The sequence below is a fragment of the Pantherophis guttatus genome, chromosome 3 (genome assembly GCF_059756535.1).
Source record: "Pantherophis guttatus breed Tessera chromosome 3, ASM5975653v1, whole genome shotgun sequence".
NCBI lineage: Eukaryota > Metazoa > Chordata > Lepidosauria > Squamata > Colubridae > Pantherophis > Pantherophis guttatus.
In genome coordinates, this window is record NC_142065.1 from 74,780,484 (window position 1) to 74,805,474 (window position 24,991).

At 36.2% G+C, this 24,991-nt stretch overlaps 2 protein-coding genes across 8 annotated transcripts in view; one reads left to right on the forward strand and one right to left on the reverse strand.

Moving 5' to 3' along the window:
* Nucleotides 1-9,061, forward strand: part of AK5 (adenylate kinase 5) — a 112,058-nt gene extending 102,997 nt beyond the window's left edge. The window contains exons 13-14 of the mRNA XM_034437029.3: nt 3,873-4,055; nt 7,656-9,061. Coding sequence (XP_034292920.2) covers nt 3,873-4,055; nt 7,656-7,730 — 258 coding nt within the window. The 3' untranslated portion in view covers nt 7,731-9,061. The remainder of the gene's footprint in view (nt 1-3,872; nt 4,056-7,655) is intronic.
* A 3,041-nt stretch (nt 9,062-12,102) lies between these two features.
* Nucleotides 12,103-24,991, reverse strand: part of ZZZ3 (zinc finger ZZ-type containing 3) — a 50,393-nt gene continuing 37,504 nt past the window's right edge. For 4 of the 7 annotated variants that reach the window (XM_087889843.1, XM_087889846.1, XM_087889844.1 and 1 more), the window contains exons 7-13: nt 23,681-23,755; nt 23,098-23,199; nt 21,509-21,604; nt 16,390-16,542; nt 14,895-15,029; nt 13,681-13,781; nt 12,103-12,462 (exon numbers count right to left, since the gene is read on the reverse strand). In XM_087889843.1, the coding sequence (XP_087745969.1) occupies nt 12,318-12,462; nt 13,681-13,781; nt 14,895-15,029; nt 16,390-16,542; nt 21,509-21,604; nt 23,098-23,199; nt 23,681-23,755 (807 nt within the window). In that variant the 3' untranslated portion in view covers nt 12,103-12,317. The remainder of the gene's footprint in view (nt 12,463-13,680; nt 13,782-14,894; nt 15,030-16,389; nt 16,543-21,508; nt 21,605-23,097; nt 23,200-23,680; nt 23,756-24,991) is intronic. The other 3 variants (XM_034437028.3, XM_087889848.1, XM_087889847.1) reach the window with 1 other exon arrangement.

The window sequence follows — 24,991 nt, forward strand, 5'->3', positions numbered from 1 at the left end:
CCTAGGCATAGTTTTGCAAAATGCATTTCTTGTCAGGGTAATCAACTGAATCCAGAAACAGCTAGTGGTCAAAGAAGAGTTCCATTCTGTGAATTTGCCCTTTAGAGCAATTCCATTTAGAACAGACTGAACCCTAATCCTAAACCCTAATTTCCTACTGACTTAACGGCACATTTGCCCTGCACTTAATTGTCTTTCATTTGTTTAAATATGATGTTTTCTAAAGGGGATGTGTGTGTGTGCGCGTGTGTGTGAATCTAGCAAAGCGATTTCATTTTAAATGGAAATCTATGCATTGATTTCATACTGGTTGGTGCTCATGCATCCTGCCAACCCATGGTTTATTTAAGCATGTTTGATTAATAAGCAACAGTTGGCTGAGTTTGCAGAAAATGCTAGGTCAAAAATAAATTATATTTAGATTATCACAGATTACAAATAAAAATCATTCATCAAACCTATGGAATCTACATTACTATAATTTATATCACACTGTACTGAAGTTCAGATACAATATAAGGTATTGATTTAAATAATAGATTATAACTAGACAATCACCTTGAGCTTTTAAAAAAGAACCTATTTAATTTCCACTTCTGGAAAACATTCAACTGTAAGTAAATGTGTAATTTAGACAATTTCTAACATGGTGTTTTTTTTAAAAAAAAAATTCTTTGCCTACTATACTTCCTTGTATAATTTTATTGCCATGACAGAGGCTTAACTATCAAAATGTCTCTTGGGATTAAGCTTTATACTTATTTGTTACTAAATATAAATAGACTTGCTGTGCATATAAACTTTGACATGGAATCTCAAGTGAATACAATCAAATTGGACAGATGGTCTCAAATGATTTTGCCATTTGGATCAGTCAAACTGGAAATTAGGTTCAATTTAAAGAATGACGTTCAAACATCTATTTTTAAAATCCCCACACATGTTGATGCTAGCAGCTGGTCTAGATGGGTTTTTTTCTCTTTTTTGTAGAGAGAAAAGCCTTAAGAAGTGGAAAATTACCTTAAGTCCTCCTTTATTCTTTCTCAGGCTGAATAATAATTGCCTGGATTTATTTCTACAAATTGCCTCTAGTTATGAGGATACATTTCATAGGATATCAAAATGAGAGCAAATGGCTCTTGGCGCTCAAACCCACTGGAGACCACTATTTTAAAGGCTCCTGATGAAGAGCTGCCGTTCAGAACACTCATGGGCCATTTCCTATTCTCTCCTCTGGAGACCTTTGAATAATTTCTCTAGTTACCATTCTTTCATTCTACAGAGTGGTTGCCATTTCTGCTCATTCACAGAGATATTTTCACTAAGCCATGCCTTAGCAGAAGCCCTCATTGCCATAAAGATCCTGAGTTGTTCTTAGGCACACAAAATTTAACCTTAATTCAAGTACAACCATTCTGCAAATAGATGGAGATAGTCATCTTTCTTAGCCCAAACTGCATTTTATGGACAGTCTCAAAAGAATGAATAATTTAGGGATTATCTGGCAACTCCAATCAATCAATGGCAACTGACTGTGGCTATACTGTATCTTCAACATAAAATCCTATTCTTGCATTTCATAAATTTAATTTGCAATTTATGAAATACAAGAGAATGATTAAAGGTCATATAAAACAGTTGCCCCCCCCCAAAGTAGCTCTGGGTCTAACTTCTCCTGCCTTCCTAAAATTGTAAACCAACCTGAAGCTATAATGCAATGTAATTTTTTCTGCCCCTGTCACTACAACCTATTAACTGGAACTAAGAGAAGAGTTGGAAATATCATTTTTTTCTGGTGGAATTCTTGCATTGCAATGAAGGATGTTGGGACAATTTATTATTATTTTTCTTTCTACCTCTCCAAGCAGTTTTTCTCTTTAGTATTGGGCATTGTCCTTATCTTTTTTTCTTTCCATTTCCTTTTCTCTTCTTTTGTTCTCCAGAGTCCCCACAATGCAACTATGAACTGAAAAAATAACTAAAATGTTTGCAGCATTACAGTGTCTGGGCTTAGAGAACAAATCATTGTTTCACACTTTGAGATAACAATATAAAATTAATGATCTATTTTATTAATTAATAATTAATTATTAATAATTAATTAATAATTTATTAATTAATTAAGACAAGGACAATGCCCAATACTAAAGAGAAAAACTGCTTGAAGAGGTAGAAAAATAAAACAAAACTGTCCCAACATCCTTCATTGCAATGCAAGAATTTCACCAGAAAAAATGATATTTCCAACATTGTGTGTCTCCTAGCATCTTTAATTAATAAAATTAATCATTAATTTTATATTGTTATTTGTGATTGAGAAACAATGATTTGTTCTCTAAGTCCAGACCCTGTAGCGCTGCAAAGATTTAATTGTTTTTTCAGTTCATAGTTGCATTGCGGGAACTCTGGAGAATAAAAATAGATCCATGTGTTTCAGTAAAAGAATTTCCTCACTAGGATAGAATGTGTAGTTTTAATTTCTGGTATAGTGGTGCCGCCTTGTGTTGTGTATGAACATCATTAAGCTCTCCTCTCCAATATTACCTTGTAGTACTTACCTTTTTTTCTCCACCTCCCACCTTTTTTTGTTTGGATAGTTAAAATTTGGGGAGATACGTGTTTAAATTAATGATACTAAAAAGTTTTATATGTCCTTTATTTAATAAAGATATTTGTTCATGGCAATGTGTCTTAAGCAAAGTGAATGTCTCCTTCCCTATAGAGACAAAATCCAGAGAGGTTTTGTTTTTTTAAAAAAGTCAAACTAACTCAAGGAACAATTTGGCCTTGGTTGAACAATTTTTCAAAGAAAGTTTATAATCTCATCATGGAAAGACTTCTTTGTCTTATCATAATTCACATGTTAAATAGCCACCAGAACCAGCCTTACAAGCAGCATTTAAAAGACTTTCTCTGTTATTATTGTTGTGTGTATATGAAATATTCTTGGAGGCATAGCAAACCTATAAAAATGGGAGTTTCATAATGTCACTTTTAAAAGATTTCCAACATTTCCAACCTTACTTTTGGGGTGACACCCAGAAATAAAACTGTGAAAAAGGAAAAAAGGCTTAAAACCCTTAAGGTTAAAACCCTTGAAGTTTAAACCCTAACCCTAACCCTAACCCTTAAAGGGTTTTAAACATACAATCATATGTATAGAAGCTTTTGTTTATATAACTTGTATAAACAGGAGAAGCTTCCTTTGAGCTTCATGAGACTAGAATTAAACTGAATGACTGGGATTAGTTCTACTTCCTCAAAAAAACTTTTCTTTGTATCCCACACTTCTGTGTAAATATTTTTATATGACACCAAGAGATGCATACAAATATTGTTTGCTAATATTGTTTAGTAAAATAAATACAGGATGGTAAAGCTATCTTATTATTATCACATATCAGTTTACCCTGCAACATACGTTTATTCTGAAGATAACATGAGATTGTAAACAATGACTTTAGGGCTCATGCCAGTGGTGGGTTGCCCCAGGTTCGGACTGGTTCGCAAGAACCGGTAGTAAAACTGGCGGGAGGCTCTACCCACCGACCCCGACATCATCAGGGAGCTTCTGCACATGCAATGTGCAAACCGGTAGTAAAGGTAAGTACAACCCACCCCTGGCTCACGCAATCATACATAAATCATCCTGAAACATATAGTTTTCTTGCTCCTTAAAAAAAAACTGTAGGTAAAAGCACAGGCAATAATTCTGTCTAAATCTTATGTACAAACCCATGTATTTGGTTATTGCTTTCTGTTCTTATTCCTATAAAGAAAGAAAATTATGCTGAACTAATTTAATCAGAAAGGAAACAGTTTTTTTAAAAAAGTGGAAAAACTGATGCCATTTCTTTTCTCCATTTCTTCAGATCGGTGAGCCCTCTCTGGTAATCTGCATGGATTGTTCTTCTAAGACTATGAGTAGTCGTCTTCTGCAAAGAAGTCAGTGCCTTGAGGATAATGTTGAAGCTATGATGAAATGCATCAAAGCTTACTATAAAACAGCTGAGCCACTAATTGCATATTACGAAAACAGAATCCCACTTTTTAAGGTATATTGCCTTGACTTTCTACTTGCTCTGTCTTCTGTTTATCTGGTAACATTTTAAAGAGATAATTCACTTGTGTCATAAATGTTCTGACGTAGTAAGTCCTCTCACTCAGTTTCTACTACTGAGAAGGAAGATACTATTTTTTTTTTAAGTCGCAAGATGCATGTTAGCATATCCCTGTAAACAGCAAGAGAAAATCCAGGAAAGACTAAAAATTAAAGTGAATTATATTCTGCCTGATCATTACGTATAGATAAAGTGGCCAGAAACAAGGAGAAAAAAATCTAATGAAAAAAACATGTCACAGATAAACTATATTCTGGTAGAGAGAAATTCCCTGAGGAAAGCTCAGAAGACTAAATGTCTTGCAACATTATCCCGGGACATGCATATTTGCTTCATTTGTCAGATAAACTATGTTTGATTTAGATCCTTTTCTTTAGTCAGTTCTTTCACCTTCATATGTTGGCAGGTCATGTTTTGGGATGACTGATTAGTTGGCCAGTGGCCATATTTTTGTTCCTCAAACATCATAAAAGAACAGAAAGGTTGTTACATTCCTCTCTGCTTTCCGGTCTTGGAGTTGATGTCATGGTGGAGAAATAGGATTTATATCTGCCCCCAGGTGCCTGCTTTTCAACTATCTCCCCCACCCCCACCCCCCAATATATGTGGGAAGTTAAAAGCAGAAAAGACCACAGAGCTCGAATGTAGTGCAGAAAATCAAAATTCTCCCTTACACTTCTGTGGAATTAATACAATAGTTGCAACCCATAAGGAAGGATAAAAAAACAAGAACATTGCACCATGAAAAGAGAGTGTTCTTCTGAATAACAGAATTGGAAGGGACTTTGGAGGTCTTCTAGTCCAGCCCCCTGCTTAGCTAGGAAACCCTACACCACTTCAGACAAATGGTTATCCAATCTCTTCTTAAAAACTTCCAGTGTTGGAGCATTCACAGCTTCTGGAGGCAAGTTGTTCCATTGATTAATTCTTCTAACTATCAGGAAATTTCTCCTTAGTTCTAGGTTGCTTTTCTCCTTGATTAGTTTCCATACATTGCTTCTTGTTCTACCCTTAGGTGCTTTGGAGAATAGCTTGACTCCCTCTTCTTTGTGGCAGCCCCTGAGATATTGGAACACTGCTATCATGTCACCCCTACTCCTTCTTTTCATCAAACTAGACATACCCAGTTCCTGCAACCATTCTTTATATGTTTTAGCCTCCAGTCTCCTTATCATCTTGGTTGCTCTTCTCTGCACTCTTGCTAGTCTCCACATCTTTTTTACATAGAGGCAACCAAAACTGGATGCAGTATTCCAAGTGTGGCCTTACCAAGGGATTATAAAGTGGTATTAACACTTCACGTGATTGTGATTCTATCCCTGTTTATGCAGCCCAGAACTGTGTTGGCTTTTTTGGCAGCTGCTGCACACTGCTGGCTCATATTTAAATGGTTGTCCACTAGGACTCCAAGATCCCTCTCACAGTTACTACTATTGAGCAAGGTACCACATACACTGTACCTGTGCAGTTTGTTTTTCTTGCCTAAATGTAGAACCTTACTTTTTTCACCATTGAATTTCATTTTGTTAGATAGCGCCCAATGTTCAAATCTGTCAAGATCCTTCTGTATCTTAAGCTTGTGTTCTGGATCAGTCTGACTCAAACATGCTGTCAAAACTTGAGAAATGGCAGATGATTTGCCATTTCACTAAATTTAAATACATTGAAATTGAAAAAAACTTAATCACGAGTTTAACACTCATTGTTTTCATTATGAAGTATGACATAATCTAGAATAAATCCAGCCTTTGGATTTTAAATACATTTCTGTATAACATAGCACATCCTACCTGTTGTTCCAATACACTTGAGTGAAATTTATTTGGCATTTATTTTAGATTACAAATAATTTGGCAATTCAGTCTCCTTTATTTTCCTTTTCTACTTAATATTTAAAACTCTTAGTTGGAATAATTTCCTTAATTAAGTTATTTAAGTATACCCTTTTGCAAATTTTCTCACACTCACAACAAAATCCCCAACTGTAATACATTCCAGAAAGTGGAATGTATTTAATAGAAGATTAGGAAAATAGCTACTTACTATACTGTTGCTGGTTAGTATCTAGGCTATATTATGCAATTCTATTATTATAAATGGCAAAAAAATAAATAGAAAATTGCCTCTATTGCCTTTTTCTTTTTTGCTGTTACTGAAATAATTTGTGTACTCAGTTCTTTCATAGAGAATAGGAAAGTCAGAATGTCTTCTGCTATTGAGAGATTATCTCCATGTTGAGATTTGAAAATGGTTCTCACTTGAAAATGCTCAGCGGGAAACATAGAAAGCATCGGCTGCCAAAACACTTAAGAACTGATTATTATAAGATTCACACGTCTCCCTCCCCAGTATGTTTTTCACTTTGGATGTTTTAGGTAAAGAGCGGGGTTTTTTCCCCCAAAGCAAATTAAAATCTAAGAATAATAATACATGGGAAGAAATGGGAGTGATCATCTCAGTTCAGGGTTGTTTGTTGCCACTGCAGGAACTTATAAACTATGGCCTAGAACAGAGATTCTCAACCTGTTTCATCTCATAGGTAGTTCTTCTCATAAGTAGGACTTCTCGGTCAAAAAATAGCAATTCTGTTGTGTCAGAGGTTGCATAAGGAGAAATAAGAGGAAGTCCACTCCTAGTGATGTCATGGGAAGTGAGGTTCTGGCTGATACAGCATACCTGTTAACATTTTGCAAAACATTTTACTGCCCTAGATGCTATTAAGAGGAGCTCACATCAATTTTCTGGCTGCCTGCAAAGGTTTGTTCAGTCTCAAGGTTATAGCATGTGTTAAATATTTTGTACATCCCAATAATTAGCAGGTTGACAGAATACGTGGCCTTCAACAACAAACCAATCCTAAACCACTTTCTCCTTAAGATTTTTACCGTAATATTATAAAGGCTTGGCTGGTGCCTGTTGCTTGAATTCCACTAGTGATGTCAGTCAGTTTATTTCCTCACTGACAAGAGACGCAACCTAATAAAATATTCAATGGCATGCTTTCGTAGACATGAGTATCAGGCAGTATTGTTCCCAAGCAAAGCATTGTGAAGTTCTCTTCCTGCTTTTCCACTTGTTTCCCACTCAGCATTCAAATTAATGGCTGAATTTACTTGATAGAAGATAATATCTGTAACTCAGGTTAAGCTTTGGAGTTCTCGGTGCTCTCTGAGCTTGTAGGCTTTCTTGCTGACATTTCATTACCAAACTAGATAACATCATCAGTACACTAGTGTCATCTACTTTGGTAGTGAAACTTCTGCAAGAAAACCCACCAAGCTCAGAGAACATCAAGGACTTCATAACGAGATCTTTTTTAAAATTAAAAGTCCTTGTTTTTGGTTTTGAGTATTGCAGTTTCTTCAAGAATGCTTTTCTTTTTCAGCATTCTTCAGCCTTGGCTACAATGGTTATTGAGTCTGGGAAGTTTGGGAGGCGTCTAATTATGTAAGGCTGCTGTTGTCCTTTACTACGTGAGATGAATCTTAAAGGAGAAATTAACTTCTCTGTATGTTTTTTTCTTTTTTTAAACAGATAAATGCAGAAGGAACACCAGAGGAAGTCTTCCTTGAGATATGCACTTCAGTCAATACTTTTCTGAAGGAATAGCATCACTTTCAGAATTTAATGTAATGGCAGTGCTGCAACAGATACATGCATAGTGTCCTTTACAAATGCTGTTTAAAGCAATAGCCGCTGCCTTGAAAGATTAATGCATGTTGTAAACATTGTAAAAATCTTTGTAACTTAAATGGTACCGTAATGACACATGTGTAATGTATATGGCCTATGATAGAGTTTGCAGTTCAGAGATTTAAAAAAGCCAGCATGGTAAACAGCAGCTGAGTTTTATAGAACACACACATTCTTCATTTCACTACTACAAGACATACTATACAGTCAAGCACAGTATTCCCTGTCAGTAGAAGTGCTGTAACAGTGAATTTGCTGCTGAACGCAGATCAAGTTTTGAGGCTATTTAAGCTTGCTTTTTTTTTTTTTTTTGTAGTGCTTGAACAGTCTGTTTTCTGTCATTTTCTTTTACAAGAACATGTCTGCAATTAAGTTTGCAGTCATTTACACACCAAATAGTGGAATTGGGAGAGTCACAAAAAGAAGCATGATATGCCATACATGAACCAAATGTGAAATAATTGATTGCAGGACCAGCTGTTGTATTGATACGACCATCCGTGCAAATATTCTATGTAGTTATGGTTTGAAAGAATTTTGATTTACAATGCTAACAGAGTATAGTGTATGCAGAAAAGGAAAAAAGTGCCAAATATTGCTTATATCCTTAAGAGCTAATAAATGGCAGTATCCAAGTATAAAAAAATAACACGGATTTCAAGATCACAGGCAATAATTGTCTCTATATACTGATTGCTGTATATGTGACAGCTACATATAGCAATTGTCAGCTTTAAATCCTTTATTTTATTGCTTGGCATTTAACATGGGAAATTTAAAATGTAAATGAGCAGTGTTTAATTCAGATTTCCACATGTGTATATACACACACGAGATAATTATAAAACAAGATAGTTTTCCTTATAATTTTGGCTTGCCACATAAATTTGCTTGGAATTATAGGGCTTACTCTGGAATCAGTGTTTGCCTTAAGGAGCTGTGCAAAACACTCTGAAGCTAAAACTTTAAGTCCCCAAATATCCTATTTCAGCGAAAGACTTCAAGATAGATACACTTGATGACTGAAATATTGAAGGTTTTTGGAATGTTGATCAACAGACAAGAAAATCTTAATCATCTGTATAAGAAACTGCCTCCTTTTCTTTGGCTGTCCACTATTTCTTCTTGCATGCTAGATCCTATCAATAGTTGCATTATCAACGAGCAATTCAGCAAAATTTGTATTTTTCAACCTACTACTCTTGTATGAAAAGGTAATAAAAATAAAATGTATGGACAAATGTTAAGGGTAATCAAATTTACTTTTTGTATTTAAGGCTCCTGCAAAACAAATAGGTATCCAATTCAAGGCCACATAAAAACATTTTCACTTAATTGGGTGCAGTTTTGAATTTTGAAAACTTTTACAGTTGTGGTTATGAACATTCCTTTCAGTTCTTTTAGATGACATTCTTCCACTAAGAAACAAGTGTGGTACAACTTTCAAAACAAGACAGTTGTATTTAAAGACATTTGACAGTAATCTCAAAAATATTAACTACAAATTTGAACTGTTTGACAAGAACCTAATAAAAATCTGGTTTGCACTTTGAGCAAGAACCCTAAAATTTCTACGCTAAGTAAAGGGCAATGGGAAAACAAAATTTTAAATTCAAAGGGCATTTGAAACTTTGCTGAAAATGTATCAAATCAATCTTTATTATGGTCATAGACCAGCATAAGGAGGGTGGGGTACAGTCAATTGCTGAAAACATGTAACATATATGCAGTTTCTCACTTCTGAGAAGCAATGTATAGTCAGCAGTCTGTCTTGAAAAACAGCTTTTACCAATGCTAATTTGAGACAATCATCTGCTTTTTCCAATATGAATTTAGGAGATCTGTAAAGCCATTATTTGGGTAGGAAAACATATTTTGAACAAGAATGGAGGAATGAGATAATTATAAAACAAGATAGTTTTCCTTATAATTTTGGCTTGCCACATAAATTTGCTTGGAATTATAGGGCTTACTCTGGAATCAGTGTTTGCTTTAAGGAGCTGTGCAAAACACTCTGAAGCTAAAACTTTAAGTCCCCAAATATCCTATTTCAGCGAAAGACTTCAAGATAGAGGTTAGAATGGCTCATTTTGTTGAAAGTGGATTATTTTCCAAAAGGAAATGCTTTCCACAATGGAAACTTTTAACTTTGGAACATTTTTCACATCTCTAGAGGCTTGTTTATAGAAAAACCTAAATCCAGTATGATCACCTGAACCAATCTTCTAGCTAAAGGATATAGAAAATGAGTACCTAGAACATGCCCATATGACAAATCTGGAATATGTTAACCAATCTAATACTGTATCAGAAAGTAGCATCTGGGTGCAGAGAACATATAATCTGATAACATGAAATATATTTGCATTAGATACTTGTTTCCCAAAGCATTACAGTTTTGCTACCATTAATGAGAAAAGTGAAATACATCAGGTGTATGGTTTTATATTATATATATTCTGATTTATTAAATTTCTCAAGAATGAGATATGCTTACAGACGATGTCATTTAGAAATGATACTGCATCATCTATCCATTAAAAATGCTTCAACTCCTCTAACAGAAAGTGAGTACACCTAAACAAAATGTGAAAATTAACACTGAAATTAAACTCAAATTAATGCTGTTATTAAACGAGCCAGCAAACTCCTTGTTAGTTACTGCTGTAGTTTAATTTAAACACATATACTAAATTACTTCCAAAATTCAAGTTTCTTTTTAAAGCAAGTGGAAATCTAATACAGTTAAAATAAGTCGCGTTTCCGGATCACAACTTACACATGTTGAAATGATATATTAACTAAAAATATATAGTAAATGCTACAAAGCTTTTTCAGTCATTGCTATTCTCCACCTAATAAAGCGTACCAAAATGCCTTCTTTATTTCATAAAGAGAATGGAGAAGGGAGATGGATATGCAGAACAAGTACACGGAAATAAGAATCGTGGACTTAAAAACAGGTTACACAGAAGTCTTGTGGGCATTTTTGAAATCTTCTTCCACGTAATTGATTCCCCGTTCGTTTCAACAACGGAAAGAGCTTTGAAAAGAGCATTCCTTTGGCTGTGCAAATCTGCTCTCACACAAGTGGTGCATCTACGCATTAGAGCATAGAAAGGGTTGTGTACAGAATTTAGTGGACGTGTTCAAATCAGGGTGCTGGAGCATTATCCTGGAAGAGGTGGCGTAAAACAGCAAGACAAAAGATGAAGTCGAGGCACCCCTTCTCTCTACGGCCTAATTGATATTTTCAAATTGAAGGGTTGGTTCAAAAATCCACCCTTTTCAGAAAAAAGTCACGGTAACCATTCTATATATAAACAGACGGTAGCCACATAGTTTATTTCTCACAGTTCTCCTGACAACTGAACATTATTTAAGAACAGACTGTATACACAGATAAGAAGAAACATACAAAATGTTTTAAATGATGCACAACAAAATCCAGCAGTATAAAAGAATGCATGTGAAGTCTTGCTCACTGTTCAGGCTAAATTTAATCACCTTGTTTAAATAGTAATAAAAATACAATCTTTCATGGACCTTGTGCATACTACAAAAAGAGGAAAATTATTACCATATATGATTTATATTAGGCAGTTTTCTTTGATGAGTTGCATTAACAACTCTAAATACAGAGGCAGAAGGCTGTGTATTCCGTAAGAGTTAATGGTGGGGATTTAGAAACTTTACACAGTTACTACCACTGGCACTTCTCACCATAGTTTTGTACACAACACATGGTCATTTTATATAACATTACATTTAAAAATATATCTGCATGACAATTTTTATAATATTCACACACCATGAGCTGGTTAAGGAAGCAGTGCCACAATTGCCTCCTGTAGTGCTTCACTCTCGGTAAATAAGTTTGTGGTAAAAAGAAAAAAAGAAAAAAAAGGAGGTAAAAGAAACATCTACGTAATTAAGCAGCTCCAAGGCCTATCACGACCACCTCTGGGACAGTGATTGTTTTATGAGTACGTTCCTAGAAGCAAACACTGCCACAGGCTAAAACTTTGCTGAAAGAAGTCAGTTTTCTTTGCTGGAGACTATTTTCCACAACAAAACTGCAAACTACTAAACTGTTTCAATGTTAAGTATTTCATCGCCTGTTTATCACACAATAGCCAAGTTCTTTAAGCCTCTGGAATTGACTATGTTTAACGTGTGCTTTCTTTTCTGGCCACACTTTTGTAACTCATCTCTTGGACTTTTTTTTATTCTTATTTTTTAAAAAAGACTAATGGAGTGAAGAAAATCTGCCCGGTATAGCCACCTGCACACTAGGAATGTTCAACCTTTATTTAGTGATCTAGTAACAAGACGGGTCAGAGAGCTGTATTTTGAAAAGGGCACCTGGGAAGCTCTCATGCAGTGGATGACATTCCTGGGAAAGTACATGTCTTTCCAAAGTGGGCACAGCATCAATGACTGTGCCGCTGTTGGGTTTTCAGAAGTGACACTATGTTTCAGGTTGCACATCTACTTTCCTTGTCATCTATTGGCAGGGAAGTAGTTGGGGTCAAGATAATTATAGCTGGGGCCTTGGGACATGCAGTAGTCTCTATCTAAGAACATTTCTGCTCTGTAAATAGGCTCCAATCGGTGATTTTCCTTGTGAATATCTGTTTCGTGTAGACTGAAAGAAAAAGAAAAACCATTATTTGTGAAGCATGACACTGCTCATAATCCACTCACTATTTTAAACTGGATATATAAATTCCTCTCAGAATGAATTGTGTATATCAGGAAGGTATGTTTTTCAACATGAATTACCCATGGTGCTAATCACTTAGAAAAAGAATATGCCTACTGTGGAAAGGAAGAAAGAAACAGGGAGCCAAACATTTTTAAGAAATTAAGACATGGGATAAGAAAAAGCCAGATTTGTGTTCTAACTATAGTTATCCCCAATTTTATGAACTATACTTTCCATACTTTTTTATCCTTGCAAACCCTCCTTGCTTTTTCCATGTCTGTGTACTTGCTTTGCACATTGCTTCTTGTTTCTTTAAACTTCTCATCTCTTTATTTGAAGACCTTATCAACTTCATCTAATCACATCTGGCTTGCTTGTTTCCTTCCTCTCAGCTTATTTCTTTTATGTATTTGTTTTGCACGTCAATTCACATTCATTCTCTTTTACTACCAACCACTTCAAAATGTTTATTTTGTACCTGTCACTCACTTCTGTATTTAATCCAAATTCATTCAGCATCCATACATTCTTGGTTCTACCTTTTCCTGTTTAGCCCACACATTTTTAAGTACCCCATTCTACTGCATTCAGTTTGGATTTATTCTTCTCCTGAGATACAATACGATAGAAACATGTTCTCAGATATAGCTATTTTACCTTCACTTTGACATTCATTTCTTTCAAAAAATAACATCCATTGTCTTTCTCCCAACATCTGCACATCTTAACAGTTCTCTATTTATTTTCTCATTTTTTGTAAATATTCTATATACATTCCCATCTTTAATAAATATTCTGAACACATTTATCTACTTGTTCCAGTACCTATTATTTACATATTTATAGTTAAATTGCAATAGTGCCCTCCCCCCAAACACACGTTTCCCTTTGGCCCTTCAATATGTTACTTTTGAGATCCAAACTTGTTGCATTATACAATTTATCTAATATAAAAACTTAGGGTTTATTCAACCAATAAACATGTGCACCAAGGACATGCACATTTATGTCCCCTACAAACCTATATTTAAAAGTATCACAAGCATCCCTTATATATTCTAAAAAGGTTATGAACTCTACAATATATGTTTTAAGATGAACATTTAAAAATAAAGCCCATGTAATGGTCGATGCTAATCTTCAGGGCATGCTGCTTACCAGTCAGAACAAGAATCACAAAAATCCAAAGATAGTCCTGGAGGGCAGTCTTGGCAGTGCCACCGAACGCCTTGAATTGGATCAGTTCCACAGTTATCACACTGAAAAGAAATTTAGCAAAGTGATCTTAGGTATTTCCCTCCAAAAATAAACAGCTTGCCAAGTTCATAGTTTTACCAGTTAACATTACTGCAAAATAAAATTATTCTCCTTTTAAGTTTCTCTCCCTTCTCAACATTATAACAAAGTAGCAATTTACAAGCCTATGTCAATATTTCAAACTTAGTTCTCAGCTTTTCCAATTGTTTTCTCATACCCAATTGTTCTGCCTCCTCCAACTAAACTGCTCCTTTCATTCCCCTGCAATTTCCTATATTTTACTCCACTGTGCTAAAAATTTGCTTTCATCTCCCCCATTCCTCCTGTATTAAATTCACTTAATGACTAAGGGAGGAAAAAAGAAAATGTTTCCATTACCTTCCAATTTAAGGTTCACTGAAAGTGGCAAGTTATGTCAGATCCAAATTAGATTATCATTGTGATGAAAGCAAATAGCTAATTCTTTTCTCTGATTTTCAGATATCCATATTATCGAAGACAAAAAACTTCATGGGGAATCTAAGAAGTTCAGTTAGCCATCATGGCTAAGAGCCAGGAATGATGAGATATTTTTGCCTAATAAATCAGAATTATTGGATTGGGGAGGTAGACAAAGCAAATTACCCAATTTAAAAAAAAAAAAAAAGCATATCACTAATTTCCAAGCAGTGACGCTCAGGTATAAAATTGCTTTTCAGAAATTTTAAAAGGAAGACTTCTCTACATACTGCTTATGATGATCTATTAATATATTAAAATAACTTGTAAATGTTCAAGGTGATAATTTCATAAGAAGGATTTTATCACTAATCTGTTCAGAAGCCCTAGCAATTTCAGTAAGGTTTACTCCCAAACAGTTGGTAGAGTACAGGTTTGAATATATTCAGTTCGATTATATAACGTAATCAATAATTGTATGTGAAAAGGTTTAGTATATTACATTTACAGACCTCAAATACATCTTCCATTAGATCAGGGTAATCGTAATAGCCTAACTCTTTGAAGTTTTATTTACATTGCGTAGGAACCTTAATGCTGAACCCAGATCTTTCTTTCCAAGGAAACCACCACTTAGATAACTGAGGAAATACGAGGCCTTTGGCATCTTTACCAACCTTAAAGCCAATGTGCTGGACAAAGCCACTTTCTGCATGCATTTGCTGCACCTTCTGCTTCCTCAGCTTTTTAAATTTCAGCAGCTCTTTATATTCTGGTAATTCACGATATGCTACAGGGATACTTTCTTCATCCTATTTCAGAGAAAGAGAGAATTGCAACTTTTAAAGTTACAGAAAGAAGGATTAAGGTAAAAGAAATCACACCTCCTAAACAGACTCCAGAATAAATAGCTATCTATGATATGAGTGCTGATGGCTAGTATATTGGAAAATGGCTCAATGTAGTTTAAAATTGCCCTAAAAATTCCAAAAGCATTAATTTGGTCTTTTTTTTTTTAGTACCAAAGTTCCAAATAGTTTAGAATTAAATTGACCCAGAATTCTGAATACTACTGAAATACAACTTCTAGTATGAGAAATTTTAATGCAGCTTTATTTGATTTTTGCCACTTTATTGTTTCCTTATAAACCAGAACATTGAAACATGAGATTTAATAGTGGAAGAACAAAATACCCAAAGACTTTGTAAAATGGCAAAAAAAATAAATAAAATACTCTGACTTCTTAAAGTGATTTGCCTCGTATGAATTTTTTTCCATGAAAAAATAAAACGAGGAATTGTCTTATGCTTTTCTGTAATGGGGAAAGGACCTGGTGTGTGTGTATGCATGGATCTTACAAAAAACTGTCCACTATATCTCAGACAAATTAGAAGAGACTGGCCTGGCCCTTCCCTGATCAGGTTTGGCTTAGTACAGAGGTGGGCAAATGTGGCCCTTTTACAACCTGTGGATTTCAACTCCCAGAATTAGCTTAGCTGTCTCAGGAATTCTGGGAGTTGGAAGTCCACAGGTTGTAAAAGTGCCACATTTGCCCACCCCTGGCCTAGTAGAATGTATATATCAGTCTGTTTGGGACAACCCCTGTTAATTTGAGAAAGGAATACAGACAGTCCTCAACTTACTATTACAATTGAGCCTCCAAATTTATGTTGCTAAGTGAGACATTTGTTAAGTGAACTTTGCCCCATTTTACGACCTTCCTTGCCACTGTTGTTAAGTGAATCATTGCAGTTGTTAAGCAAATCCGGCTTCTCCATTGACTTTGCTTGTCAGAAGGTCGCAAAAGATGATCACATGACCCTGGGGCACAGCAAACCATCAAAATATGGACCAGTTGTCAAGCATCCAAATTTTGAACACATGACTAAGGGAATGTTACAATGGTTAAGTGTGAAAAACGGTCATAAGTCACTTTTTGCAGTGCTGTTGTAATTTCGAATGGTCACTAAACGAATGATTGTAAATCAAGGAAAACCTGTACTGTTTTAATGTTCTCTCCTTCAAACTGAAACACTTGCACTAAACAGACACAGGTGTTAATTGACCTTTTACTTATGCAAGCATTTCTAGGTCCTTTATATTAATTTATAGAGCTTTTACATAACATTATTTTTTTTTTAAAAAAAATTCAGTTTAAATGCAAAACCTACCGATGGTTCTTCCTCTGCTGCATTGGCCATGTGACTGTGAAAACAGGATCTATCGTCATCTTCATCCATAAACACAGGAGGTTCATGGGATGTCATGAAAGTTGAAGGCTTAAAGAGATGTTTATTCAAAGGATGTTGCCGTCTATTAGAGGACTGTAATAAAAATAAATATTTGTGTATTATATAATTTTTATAGCACCACTTCAAACAGAAAGCTTCACATATTATTACAGAGAGAAAAAATATTTCTAATTTTCAGCTAAAGCTCTACTTTTCACAGAAAAGCTCTTATTTTCACATAAGAAAAACAAAAATGTATTTCAATACTTAATTGCCACAAGGAATCCCTTTTGGCATGATAGAAATTTCTAATTATTGGTTCTCCCCTTCTGCCGAAGGAAGGCAGAGATAATCAAACCCAGGTTTTCACAACTAAGCTTCATGTTTAAACCTTCCCAGTGCATTCTTTGCTCAAGATTAAGACATGATGTAATTTGAATTAGTATTATACAGCATGAAAATATAGAAGATAGAATCTTCTCCAAAAACAAACAAAATATGACCATCAAATAGGAAGGCAGAATAAGATTTTACACTGCATTACACGTGCCATTACAGGTTAAGGAATGTGTGGCTTTGTTTCCTCTACGGGGGCAAAGAGAACCTTTACATTAAATGTCCAATTTTTTTACTTTATATACCATGTCTAGGGAGAGAGGTGTGACCAATTTTAAAACTGACATATGAAATGAAGGAAAACCAACCAATCAAACAGCACTAATTAAGTATTTCAAATACTCAAATGAAGACCTGACAAATGAATGGAAAACAATATGACTTCTTGTAAGGGGAAATTTAATATGAAATGGCTTACATAAACATTGAGTTATTAAACATGAAAGTACACGTTCTTATGAGTAGTAATTATAAAGTGTATAGTCTGCTGTCCTCCCCCCCTTTCTGAAAATAAGAGGGGTGGAAAAATTGTATTAAGAGGTTTGTACAATAGATGTAAGCCCTGAGCATTTTGTGCACAGCCCACTTTCTGACATCGCCCAAATACATATGGAGATTATGAAAGAATGAAGGTAAAATAAATGTCTAAACCTCATAAAAGTTTTGGGTTTTTTTATTAAAAGGAATCAGCCTGGATATTCTAATGGAATAGGTCAGTGATGGCTAAACTTTTTGCCATCATGTGCCAGGAACGGGGAGAGGGAGTCCCACATGTGTGTGCCTACACCCATAACTCTATGTGCCCTGCAATTCTCCCCCCCCCCGCTCCTGGCATGCGATGGCCTGGTAAGCCCGTTTTTCTCTCTCACCAGGCTCCAGAGCCTTTCTAGAGTCTGGGGAGGGCGAAAACGGCTTTCCCCACACACCCCGGAGGCCGCAAACGGAGCGTTTGCCAACTTCTAGTGGGGCCAGAAGGCCCAAAAATCAGCTTGCCGGCACACACATACATGCTGGAGCTGAGCTTGTGTGCCCACCAATATGGCTGCACGTGCCACCCATGGCATGTGTGCCATAGGTTTGCCATCATGGGTATAGATCATCCTTTAAACAAGTTGTTCTCAGCTCTAAAATCATTTTTGGCTTAAAAGCTGCTACTTCAAGAACAGAGATCTTGTTTTCAGTGATTCAATCAGAGGGCATTACAATTATTAGTACCATGAAGGAAACTTTCAAAATGTAGAATGCTTCACGAAACTCCCACAATGAAAGTACTGAAATTGGCGTTGAACCAGGGATGAAATGCTCCTGGTTCGGACTGGATCGCCCGATCCGGTAGCGATCAATGTGGGTGGTTCGGAGAACCGGTAGCAAAAATCCCTCTCCCCCCATGCCCAGCTGAGCTGCACAATCATCAGAGGCTTTTTTTTTTTACTTTTAAAAGCATTTTTTCTACAACCTCTTCGGCGGAAAAAATGCTTTTAAAAGATTTTAAAAAAAAGCCTCTGATCACGCGGCTCAGCTGGGATCGTCAAAGGCTTTTAAAAGAAAAAAAACCTTTTTTTCTTTTAAATGCCTTTGACGATCCAAGCTGAGTTGCTTGATCGTTAGAGGCATTTAAAAGAAAAAAGTCCCTGCCGATCAGGCAATTCAGCTGGGATCGTCAGAGCCTTTTGAAAGCATTTTTTTACAACCTCTTCGCCGAAGAGGTTGTAGAAAAAATGGTTTTAAAAGTAAAAAAAAAAATTGGCCACACCCACCCAGTCACATTACCCCCCACCACCAAGCCACGCCCACAGAACCAGTAGTAACAAATTTTAGATTTCACCACTGGGTTGAACTTTAGGCCTATCTGTATAAACTAAAGTTTCAGTAAAGGGGAGTATTTGTAGTTTAGGGTTGAAATTAGGGTGGGGTGGGGTTGGTGATCTCTGAACTTTGTTGTTTTTATGCAGACATTTCATCACCCAAACTAGATATAAATGGAGAGCAAACCCCTGGTTTGAGTAATAAAACGTCTGCATAAAAACCACCAAGCTCAGAGAGCACCAAAGACCCCTCAAACTAAAATTTCTTAATGACTAGTCTCAAAAGGTATCTGTGAAAAGCCTTTTTCATATTATGCCCTGCCTAAATATAACATTGCTTTTAAGGGAAAACAGTCCACTTCTTTAGCTACCCAAGTTCTGAATAAAATACAGGGCTTAGCAGCTTCTGTCATATCTGCATGAAGGTGGATGAAAGGCGAGTGCCTGATCTGTGCCAACATAAATCTGCCCGTAATGGTTATTCACAACGGTCTCTGCGGCAACCAGGACAGTTTATCTTTTTGTTATTATTCATTGTAAGGATATCTGAGATTTTATTTTGTTTACTTGTTTCACCATTGGAAGACATGTGCAGAGCAAGATAGCAAAGATGAGATGTCTACAGAATATTATCCCTCTTCCCTGTCACAGGAACAATTGATGAAGAAACTCAGGCAAACAAAAAAGAAAAAGAAAAGAAAGAAAAGAAACCACCAGAAAGAAAGGGAGCGATACAAAGAGAAAACTGTTGGAGCAAAAATTCAAGAGCTTTAGCAACAAACTCTGCCTGTGCAAATGCAGAGAAAGAACTGGGGAGAAATGTAGCAGCACAAGATCTGTTAAAAAATTAGATCACATGGTTCTTACCTTTCCTGGATGGTAGGAAGAAAAAAAATACTTATTTAACCAACCAACAAGTTCCCTTTAATTATTTACAAACATCCACAAGTACAAAAATACTGGGAAACAATGTAAATGATAGTTTAAGAGGATTAGACCCCATCCTCCACACTACCATCTTTTCTCATAAAAGTCATACAATCGTTCAAGTTATTTCTGACCCCAAACACTAATTCACAACTTGCCAGAGACTCCAGATTATAATGGAAAGGAAATGTAAGTAGGGTTATTAGTGTACTGTTATTATTACACACACATCCCCCAGTTTTGCATAATGTCTCCTGGTCATTTCATATAAATATTGAAAAGCATCAGAGGCAAAATCAAAATTGGTATAGCACAAAGATAAAGGGATTGAGCGTAAGTCTCCCAACATTACTTTTAGGGAGACTGGAATCACCAAAAAATATCCCCATCTAAGCAAGATACCTTAAAAGAAATCCATAATTAATAATATCAAAGATCGTGAGCATAACCAAAAGGAACAAGACCCTATACTTAGTTCCTGACAAAAATAATTTATAGACATCATCAAGACTATTTCATTCAAAAATCAGGTCTGAAACCTAGCTGAACTGGATTTGGATAATCAGTTTCATCTGGTACCTTTTAAAAGTAAGCAGAGGTGAAGAAATGCCATTTTTAAATGAGGATTGAATCGAGATGAAATCCAACAGGTTCTGACAGGTTCCGGAGAACCGGTAGTGGAAATTTTGAGCAGTTCGGAGAACCAGCAAATACCACCTATGGCTGGCCCCAGAGTGGGGTGGGAATGGAGATTTTGCAGTATCCTTCCCCTCCCACACCTACCAAGCCATGCCCATCAAGCCATGCCCACAGAACCGGTAGTAAAAAAAATTGGATTTCACCACTGGATTGAACCCCTAGCAGTCAGCAGTATTAGCCTGCAATACAGCATTCTAACATTGCGCCACCACAGCTCAATGGTTAGAATCTTCTCAACACACACACACAAACACACAAGGTGCAGCACAAGAGAAGTTAAAATCACAATAGGTTCTCATTTTAGGAAAAATATTTCTGGGAAGGAGGCTAAGACACTTGAAAAAATGATTATTAAACAATAATGGGCTGAGAGTTCTGTCAATATACAGGCATGGAGTAGGGCTCCTACCAAAAATGTTTAGTTGTTGAAAGTTCTGCGTATACATAAGTACCCATATGTATAATTCTAAAAAAACACAATGGAAAAAAAGCAGGTTGTATACCCATGATCTATTCACTTAAAAATATGCTAACTGTAATGCAAGAAAATTTGGCTCTCACACAAGAAGCATGGAATCTAAATGATGCAAAGGCAAAGATAAAAAAGATCTGAAACTATGGTAGGCAAAAGAATGTGACTATGAATGCATCACTAAATTAAGGTAAAGTGTACTTTTGCACCAGTGTTCACATTCAACAGTCTTTATTCATGTGTAAGATGATCAGAGTTCAGTTCCTAACATGCCATATTGAACAATGATATGCATTCTACTTAAACAGAAGTAAAAAAAATTGCACAGAGATTGTGGTTTTTGATTTCACAAACATCCAGTTGGACCCAATTTGAGAATCTGTTTTTTTTTTTTTTAAATTTGATTTATATGCCGCCCTTCTCCGGAGACTCAGGGCGGCTTACAATGCGTTAAGCAATAGTCTTCATACTTTTGTATATTTATACAAAGTCAGCTTTGGGTCCTCATTTCACCTACCTTAGAAAGGATGGAAGGCTGAGTCAACCTTGAGCCTTGGAGAGATTCGAACCAGCAGTAAATTGCAGGCAGCTGTGTTAATAACAGGGTGCACTAAACCACTGTACTATCAAGGCTCAAGGTTCAACTCAGATTTAGAGTATTTGATTTAGGGTCCAAATTTTAAGTTTTCTTTGGAAACCCTCTTATTCTGGACTGAAGGACAGCAAATCTCAGAACTTAACCCAAAGTCTTGTGATTTACCTTTTTAGAGTATAAATACAAGTTTGGTGTTCTGCCTGGAACTGGAATACCAGCTTTAGTCAATTTTATGAAATATTTCTGCACTCTGCTGGCAACCTAAAGACAGAGGAAAAAAATCTATTAGAAAATATATATAAATTTAATTCTTGAACACTAAATAATTATGTACGCTAAGTCTTAATTAAGAAAAATAAATATGAGTGACTCCTCCTGCTACCAGGAGGAGACAAGAGCAATGTACTCTTCTCCACTCATAAAGACTCTCTAATCTCATCTTCAAATCCCTCATCAAAACCAACTTCATTAAAAGTTTCCTGAATTTTCAATTAGGGTATCGAATTTTAGAATAAAAATGGTTTTGCGTGTTTAAAGTGTAATCTGAACTAAAATATATTAAATATATTTATTCCCATCCAGTTACATCTTAAAATGTTCTCTGTTCTCCAGCATTAACTCCTGAGATAACCTTAGCACAGGAGTCTACTACGGAACAGCAGGATGGTATGTGTTACAGAAACTGTTCCTTATGAAGAAATGTCTTCTGATATAGATTGCGTTTTTAAAAATACACATCCTTATTTCACTAATTCATTTTTCTTTTTAATATTTAATGAGGCCACTAAGGGAAGTCATTTGGGACCATACATCTCTGTCCTTCAATCAATCAAGTGAGGCTATCAAGGTTCTGTCCCAGTGTTTGGAGGTTATGGAGATCAGGATGGGAAGAGTCTTTGACTCAACCTTGCCAAACTGGGTGGTTTTGGATTTTGGGTCCTCTGGATCCCAGAATGGGAAACTTTCTATCTTTGCTTCTAAACAGGGTTGAACTCCCCTGCTCAAACTTAATGCACAAATTGAGTGTCCTCCTGGAATCCCAGTTCCTGCTCAAAGAGCAGGTGGTAGTTGTGGCAGAAAGACCTTTGCACAAATTTGTCTTGTATGCAAGACATATCTGGATCAAGAGGCCTGCTTGCTGTCACTTTGCCCTAGTCACTTCCAGTCTAAATTATTACGTATGCTATACATGGGGTTGTCTTTGAAAGCCATCTGGAAGCAACAAATGGGCAAAAATGTAGCACTCCTGGTAGTTATGGGCAAATGCCCATGTAACATCATTATGTAGCAAAGTAAATTGGCTTCCTTCACTTTTTCAGATGTTCGAGGTGCTGGATACCACAAATAAAGGCCCTACATGGCACTAGACTGTTATTTGCAGAACTGCCTCTACTCAATGATCTGCCTGTCCCACATATTCTAACAGGTAGGCACACTTCTTTAAAACAATGCCATTTGATGGGACTCAGGAGGTATGTCTTTCATATTTTGGCATCTGCCCTGATCCCTACCTCCACCCAACATGTGGCTGAGCCCAACCTTGTTGGCCTTCAGAAAGGCAGCAAAAACTTGGCTTTTATCTCAGGCTTTGGGGCTGAAATGAGTGGAACGGCATCTCTGAAAAGCCATTTACTGTATTTTACTTATATTTGTTTATAACAAACAGTTGTTTTATTTGTTTTAGAACCTGTTTTATCAAATAAAAGACACTATTTATTAGCTGTCTAAAAATTAATAATAATGCAGCTCATTACCTGCTTTGCAGTTCTATTACCCAACTCATCTGCAATTTTTTGCCATCGCCGAGATTCTACTTCCTCTGGAGGATACTTCAAAAGTAATTGTTCAAGTCTTTTCTGAAATGATGAACAATGATAGTTGTCAATACAATTTGATTCTCACAAGAGAACTCTAGTCATCTTTAATGGAAGTTGGGTGAGAGGAAAGAAGAAACAGAGATAGAATAGGAAAACCAGATCAATACTATAGGATACTCCAGGAGTGAAATCCAGCAGGTTCTGGAGAACCGGTAGCGGAAATTTTGAGCAGTTCGGAGAACCGGTAGTGGAAATTTTTGAGTAGTTCGGAGAACTGGAAAAATACCACCTCTGGCTGGCCCCAGAATGGGGACGGAATGGGGATTTTGCAGTATCATTCCCCTGGAGTGGGGTGGGAATGGATATTTTGCAGTATCCTTCCCCTGCCACGCCCACCAAGCCACACCACGCCCACCAAGCCATACCACACCCAAAAAGCCACGCCCACAGAATGGTAGTAAAAAAAATTGGATTTCACCACTGGGATAATCTCACTTTAAAATTACAGTTATTGCATTACCTGTTCTTCTACTGTCCACAGCTGATTAAAAGATTCAGGTTTGGTCTCATCACAAAGTCGCCCCCTTATCATCTGCTGAAATACAGTACATAACAAGAAAGGAATTTAGATAACATTCATATTTTATTTGAAATTCAGTCAAATAAAAAGGGTTGTCATATGGTTACCAAAATAATCACATATCACACCACAGTACTGTATATCAAAACTAAACATTCTATTGATAGCAGCCACAAAGTACTGATGCCATCCTAGGGCTTCAGATTTCAAATTATATCTCATATTCATATTTTCTATTTCTTTATCAGGTTTGATAACTGAACCTAAAATGGAATGGAATCCTGTTTTTTCAGCTCTGCCCTTTCCTCTTGGCATCCTTAGTCTTTTTTTCAGCCAAGGAGCAAACAAAACATTCAGAGTGTGTGTACACTGCACTTGCTCCTCCTTCTTTGGTACCTCCTTCCCCAGCTTTAATGTGTTTGGGTTTATCCTTCTTAAGACAGAGATGGGCAATTATGGAAACTTTAATACCCATCGATTTCAACTCCCAGATTTTCCTGAGCCAGCATGAAGTCCACAGGTCATAAAGTTGATATAGATGCCTGTCCCTGTTCTAATATCAACCAAAACCCTCCATTTTTTATTCTTTCCTTTAGTAATTACTTTTTCTAATTATGCTGGCAAAACAAATGGATAATGAGCAGAGTTCTTGAGCAGAGTGATCAATGTTCATAAACCCATATATGATTTTAAAGAAAAAAACCTGAACGTGCATAATAAAAAAATAATGACTTTATATAACTGCCTAACTGCTCCTTTTTTCTCAAGTACTATTCTTATGAACCTGTTCTTTCAACAGGAACCTCTGGTTTAAAACCCATTCTTTCTACTGGAGCTGAACTAGCAACCCTTTTCTCTTCATCAATTATTACTAATCATAACCGAATTTGTAACAGCCAACCACCAGCTGTCCCCACCCCCCACCCCACTCCCTTAAACCCTTTTTGGTTTCTATTTCTGATATGGAGAGATTTTTAAAGCCTTTAGTCCTCATTCACTACTATAGAGTCAAGTTACTGCATGAACTTCATAGCTGAGTAATGACCAGAAAGGTGATTAGATTCGGCGTTTTCTAGACTCAGTCTGATACCATAACCAAAACAGCACATTCTGAAGGAAAATACTTTCTGGTTGTACTACTGAGCAGGGAATGGTAAATTGCTAGAAAGTTGCATTCCTTGCCTTTCAAGCAGGAAAACCTAGCTTCATTTATTGACCAAAAAAAGGAAGAACAGCAGAACTGCAAACAGT